General features: G+C 48.4%; 3 protein-coding genes across 3 annotated transcripts; 2 read left to right on the top strand and 1 right to left on the bottom strand.

Moving 5' to 3' along the window:
• Nucleotides 1–2457: 2457 nt before the first annotated feature.
• PPTG_22387 (hypothetical protein) lies at nucleotides 2458–3813 on the top strand (the record flags this gene model as incomplete). Its single annotated transcript, XM_008903797.1, has 3 exons — nucleotides 2458–2509; nucleotides 3120–3234; nucleotides 3723–3813. The coding sequence occupies 3 exons, from the start codon at nucleotides 2458–2460 to the stop codon at nucleotides 3811–3813; spliced, it is 258 nt and encodes an 85-aa protein (XP_008902045.1).
• A 510-nt stretch (nucleotides 3814–4323) lies between these two features.
• Nucleotides 4324–4694, top strand: PPTG_08747 (hypothetical protein; the record flags this gene model as incomplete). The annotated part of the gene is made up of 2 exons (XM_008903472.1): nucleotides 4324–4467; nucleotides 4542–4694. 2 exons carry the CDS (start codon nucleotides 4324–4326, stop codon nucleotides 4692–4694), a joined length of 297 nt encoding a protein of 98 aa, XP_008901720.1.
• A 387-nt stretch (nucleotides 4695–5081) lies between these two features.
• Nucleotides 5082–6404, bottom strand: PPTG_08746 (hypothetical protein; the record flags this gene model as incomplete). The annotated part of the gene is made up of 3 exons (XM_008903471.1): nucleotides 5082–5571; nucleotides 5633–6315; nucleotides 6393–6404. The coding sequence occupies 3 exons, from the start codon at nucleotides 6402–6404 to the stop codon at nucleotides 5082–5084; spliced, it is 1185 nt and encodes a 394-aa protein (XP_008901719.1).
• Nucleotides 6405–6434: the final 30 nt, after the last annotated feature.

Here is a 6434-nt window from a genome sequence, read left to right as displayed (position 1 = left end):
GACCCACCTTCTTGCAACGGTGACACGTTGCCGTCTCTTGCCAATCTTTATCCAACATGATAGTGCGCTTTCAAGCGTGGTCGAATTTCATTGCCACCTGGATAGTCTCATCCAGTGTAGACGGGTAATGTTCACAAATGTGATTTGCACTTGCTGGCTTTAACCCCTGCTGGAAATAAAATCGTAGTTCCAGCTGACTAATTGGCACCGTGCATTGGATGAGCAGATATTGAAATTCCGCCACGTAATCGTGGAGTGACGAATTCTGACTCAGTGCACATAGCCGTTCACGGAGGCGATACTCACTGTCTGGAGGTAAGAAGCGTTGGCGCATGCTATCCTTGAAAATTGTCCACGACTTCACTCGACCCGAGGCTTCACATTCCAGCGAAAATCGACGGTACCAGTTGAGTGGGGTCACTCCCAGATGAGTAGACGCCATAGTCACAAACTGAGAAGACTCTTCCGTCATCTGTGGGTGATAGTCCGCGTGATATTGTTCCATCGCGAAAAACCAAAGCTCGAGATCTTCATCGAGATTACCTTGGTAAATTGGTGGCTGATGCTTTCGTGCCGCTGTTGGCCGAGAAGCGAGCGCGTCGATGCGAGCCTCGCTAGCAGCGTACTGCTGCTGCATCATAGCTTGAAATTCCGTCTGCTGACGTGCGAGGAGCTGAAGCAATTCCCCGAAGGTCTACGGAGTGGTGGTCTGTTCCATCACTGTGATGCAGATCTTGAAATAGTACCGGCACGATGGTCGAAGTAGGACAAGTCGAAGCTTGGACTCTCCAAGCGCCACTATGTAACGTAGAGGAAGCTTGTGTTGCAGGATGCAAATTGGAAAGTGATATTAGTAAATTAAAAGTCTACAATCTTTTGTGTCTAAACTATCTACTAACCACTCATTGCTAAATGTAAATTAGTTTACGAACGTCCCGTAAACTAACCTGTAACTCGTCCAGTAAACCGTACCATAATCCTAAAGATTTAAATAATACAATCAACGCGGGTGCGTTACAAGAACACCTTTCGATAGAGGTTGAATTGTGTAGAACCATCTCGGGTTTGGCTCCTGAAACGAGCATTCCAGTCGGTGAACCATTTCTTTGTCTCCTGCTGTGATGACGATGTCGCCAGCCCCTCAAGACATTCCACATTCTTAGTCTGCAAGTGCCACCAGCTCTATAGCAGTCGTCACCAGCTCGTTACATGGTATCGAGTCTTGCCTTAATGACGCAGACAATAGTTTAATGACCGAATTATGGTTTTCGCATGAAAAATAACCTGGCATAAAACTCATATTCGTATGTACAGCTGTTTGTTGGTTAGGCCATTGGCATTTGTATACTGGTAAGAAGAGAATGCTCGCGCTGATTAGCAGCTTCTGGATTCACCTGCTGCAAGACAGTACTCTGACAGTTACTTGACACTAAGATCACCTTGTAATCTGAGTTACCAGTTACTTCATGAGCAATAGTTTCTACGTTGTTCTAAGTTACTCGATACTGTAGTACTTTGAGCAGTATTAAAGAGCAAGCGTTGGTACAAAGTACTGACAATCTCAGATTACTATACATGCTAATACATGATACCGTAATAAATACGAATCACTATTTCAAAAGCTTTTGCTGTCTTCTAATATCATTTAATTTTCTTCACTTTGTATAATAGAAATTCGAGCGAGTGAATAGTGGTTGTATCTCCACAACCAGGCTAGAGCCTTTCGCCACTCGATGTTCGCGTGCAATGGTGGTATTAGCGTTGACGAAGCTAGTGCATGAAAGTTGGAAGTAAACATTTTAAACTATTAGAGTACCCTTGCTATTCAGGACCTCTAGAAATCGTGTATCTATCACCACAACAAAAGGTTGAATTGAATATGATATTCTGCATGCTCTTCATAGCCACAGCATCGGATCTCACGAAGCTACTATTGGGAAGTAAACATCACATCATGAAGTGACATGAAGTTTCGCGGCATGAATTGAATTCAGTGTACCGGAGAACCTAGTTCTGATTACATTGACCATTGATGTACTGTCTTTGAGAGAGAGAGAGAGAGAGAGAGAGAGAGAGAGAGAGAGAGAGAGAGAGAGAGAGAGAGAGAGAGAGAGAGAGAGAGAGAGGAGCAGGCAACATTACTCAATTGTAAGTAAAAAAAATGTACTAACAAAAAACAACAACAAATAATCAAACATTCTTAATGCTTACAAAGTCGTGCCCTGCATATTTAATTATTCACATGCAGCTGAAGTAGCCCCAGTAGGCAGCGCGTCTCAAGTGTTGTCCTTATCATGTGGAAATGTGATTCAGACCAAAATTCAAGATTAGGGTCGCAATGAGCAAGAAAAGAATAGTAAGTATAATTTGCCCGATAGAAACATTATTGCGAGGTATACATCTGTAACGTGTCTCCCTTTACCTGGCACGCCGGTTTTGGTCGTCGACAATGCTGATATGCGTCCAAAGCCCTGTTGCCCGACAGCGAGTAACTGCGTTCGCTGCATCGGTGCGTGCCCAACTGACAGTGACACCTATTTTGTTTACGTTTAAACTAAGCAACATAAACACTTTCTACGACACCGACTCATCCTACACGTTTATGTAGCACCGATACCCTTCGTAGAGTCCGCGGCCGATGCTTACTTAACTACTCGGACGTACGCCCCCAGCACCTACCCTCACGAACACAAACTCGGACCGCCGTTGCAGTATAATGCCACTTGTCCTACGCGTCACTAATCACCCACCTACCGTGTACTGCCTATTGCCAATGCCGCCGTCAGCTCGTTGATTCAGTTTTACCACGGGTGCCTGTCGTTACAAGACCCAGTGACTACCGTTCAGCTCGTGCGTGCCGGACACACCATCGATTTATCAATGTACTCACTAGTGTTCGTTCCAAAGCTCACTAACGCGGATTCCAGAGCCTGTGTGCTGTCTCCAGCAAACGTTCCAAAATCACTTCCGTTCTTCAGCGCATATTTCAGAGTGTCTACCCAGCCTTACCCTTGGATCGTCCGCGCCGTCCGGGCCATCCGTTCCAGGCAATAAAAACTAAATTCAAACGCAAATAGTCGCCGCCTGATGGCAATTTAACCATTTGCCGTCATCGCCAGCCGGTTCGCCCTCGCTAAGTTTCCACGAGCTCTCGGTGCCGTCCAGACTGCTCGGTCTCGTGCTCCCGATCACTGGCAACCGTGTCGCCTCACGCGTGGCCATCTCCTCGCTCGGGTTTGCCCATCCAGGCAGCGCTCTGCTTCACAACTTCTTTATATTAAGGAGCTTTCACGGCCCTTTCGTTCTGAAACAATCGTTCGTATTCACCGACTGAGACCTAGCGGTCACTATCGATACTCCATCCGTGTCGACCGCCCTTGCCATGGTGCAGATATTACTCCTACACGTACTGTCCAGCCCAATTCCATCCTCGTCGTTCTTCCAATACGTGTTGTCTCTACCGTCTAACTCGCCACTATTGTTCATTATTGTTTTCGTTCGTTAGACGTAGCGCTGGCCTACCAATCTTAGAAGGGGGGGGGCAATATCTTCGATGGAAAAAGCCATGATTTTTGTAACCACATCAACCAATGCGCCTAATTTTTTGGTTTGACGACCAGGTTATTGTGGTTCTTTGGTTTTACGTAGTGCTGGTGTACATCCAGCAATTGCCAATTTGTGCACTCTAAATTTTCTTCACTGCGTGCCCTCAACTTGCGCAGGTTCCCCACGGAGAAGCCATTGGTCGCCAAGGAGGCGCAGTTACGTCGTTTGGATGCCGACTTCATCGAGCAGCGTCTGATCGACAGCTAAAAGCAGACATAGGCCGAGCACAGGAAGTAACCGGTGGAGTTTGGCAAGACCTAGAGCCGCCGCTGTGAACGCGAGAAGCCTATTCTACCGAGTTGGGCTGAACAGGAGGCTCCAAGAAGCTGATGAAGGATCGGAACTACGACGACCGTAAGGCGTTGATAATTTTGCCACCGAGCATCCAGGTCCACCTGGAGATCGAATAGCTCAAGCTGGTTATCGAGCGCGTGGAGAAGTAGATCCGAGACGCAAGGAGATCCAGAACCTCAAGACGAAGGACAAGAAGATTAACTGGGACGAGGACACCCTCAAGCGCATTCCTGCTCTTACGGAAATGCAGAAGAAGATGGCACGTCGGAACCTCCCGTCATTGAGCCATAGGGCAGCGGCAATGAGAACAAGCAGGATGATGCTGTGCACCCGTCTGAGCGGAGGATCGTGGGGCTGCTGAAGTTCGAGAAGAGCATTTCGGAGATTCACCTCAAGCTACTCTAGGAGATGGTCGATGCGGCTATGAGCGAGGAGGACATGGTGAACATCAACCTAAAGAAGATGAAGACGGACAAGGAGTACGCGCTGATCAGCAACCGCTTCATTGAGGAGGCCAAGCCTCCCGCAGCTCGGGTAACGGCGGCGTTTCCGGCCGCCATAGCTCAGGTTCCGAGAGCGGCAGTTTCGTGGGCTGCCACGAACAACCGACCCCGAAGACCCACACTGTATTTTCGACCCAGATCGCCAGTGCCATCGAAGTGCCAAGTCGAGCTCTAGTGCTGGGTCAGCTGGGTCAGTTGGGTCAAGGCGTTGACGTGCAGCTTGTTGACCGAATCGAGGCCGAGCAACTAGTGAACGAACGTCGATGGCACTGCCGACGAGCTCGCCATTAACGTAATGTGATCAATACATCAAGATCAAAGGAAGGTGTTATTTTTTTATTTGATCGTGATAACGACTAACAAGATGCTCGTACACTGCGCTCACGTGATATTCACCAGCACAAACAGCGCTAATGCCTGCGTTGGATCGGTGATGGGCTTACAAAATGCCACACCGTTGGTCGTAAAAAGCAAAGTGAATACCAGTACTGAGAATTAACAGCAGCAAAGACAATTACCTGGCTGGCTCACCGAAGGCTCCGATATCTTCAAAAGCTCTGCCAAAGAAACCTTTTGCCCACACAATCCTGGCAAAGGTTTTTCTTGTGGGAAATACCAGTCATTGAAACTTGGGAATGGCGTTCGATCTGGTTCAGGAATCGGCGCCAACGACTGAGCTCAAATCTCCATCACTTTTATATTGAACCTTTCCGCCTCGGTTGTTGCAGTGGCAGTGTCTGCATTGTTTACGGCAAGCACAACCGGAGGGTCGTCGTCGCTCTCTAGCTCACAAAGAACGTCAGCCCAGAACTGCAACGCACAACCAGAGCCCACAACACTTTCGAAGGCCATATCGCTTTCACCATTGCAGCACGTGAAGCGGTCATCACGATCCCGAAGCCGTTTACGTTCAGTCGGATCAGTTAACCGTCTTCTCTTTGAAACACCACCAGAATCAGCACAGCCATTTTCTCGGACTCGCTTTCGAACTAGGGCCAGCTTTCTGGCCTTCTCTGGATCCATTCGGTTTCGTTTAGCAGTGTGGATGAGTGCCAGCTCGCTGAAGTAGCGCTCGCAGGTGGCAGTATTGACCACAATTGACAGTATTGCAACAGCTAAGGTCGGTAACTTGCTACCCCGCATTTCCGTACGCGTACAGAGCCAGTACCTGTGGAGAGAGGTAAAAACCCGCAAATGAGAGTATCGTGCTGTCTTCACCCATGTTCCACCAATGTAGGTTTTCAAAAAGCCGCGTAGTGTCATCACTGAGGTTGAAGCGTCTAAAGTAGTAAACCCCAATCCGGCAAAGCGAACCAACTGAAGTTAGAGGCCTTTTATCCACGAGTTGCTTCCCAGGCTCCTTGTGAGCAGGATGCAAAAACAACGCCAGCAGCATCAGTGGCTGCTCGCACTGCAGCCAGCGCTTCTCCACTTCACGATTGAGATTTGAACTCGTGTATTGGCTCCTTGAAAAGCCCGTAAAAATGTCGAGATAGCAGACGACAACGTCTGCCATCGTGTTTTCATCTTTCTCCAACTTGAAAGATGCATATGATAGCGGACGGACGGCATCGGCTAACGTGTTCCAAAACGTAGCTCGGCCGAACACGCGAAGTTTGTTTGGGAAGTCGTCCTTGTCTCTAAATTTCAGCTCCAGCATCTCCAGTGCACTGTAAACTCGAAGTAATGACGCGAAGCACACGTGCGTGCTGTTCCAGCGGGTCTTACCCAACTGCTGAAGACACAGATCGTAGCCATAGGTTTCTCGCATGCACAGCTCCGCCTCTTGTAGCCACTTCGATGAAAAGGTGTTAATGGTGTTCCTGGCGTCCGAGGCGTCCCTAGCTACAGTCGAACACTCGGATTTCAAGATGGCCTTCACCAGGTTGTTCAAGTCGTGGGCAAAGGAAATCTAGAAAGCGACCTGAGGCCATCGAAGTGTCAGAATTCTTCGCGCCCGGCCGCATTGCTCAGCGTTGTCAGTAACACCAGATCCGACATTCCAACCTTCGTCTTGCATCTTCTAAACAT

Source organism: Phytophthora parasitica (genome assembly GCF_000247585.1).
Source record: "Phytophthora parasitica INRA-310 unplaced genomic scaffold supercont2.16, whole genome shotgun sequence".
Taxonomy (NCBI): Eukaryota; Oomycota; class Peronosporomycetes; order Peronosporales; family Peronosporaceae; genus Phytophthora; species Phytophthora nicotianae.
The sequence above is the reverse complement of the archived record's forward strand: the minus strand, read 5'-3'. Positions and strand labels throughout refer to the sequence as shown.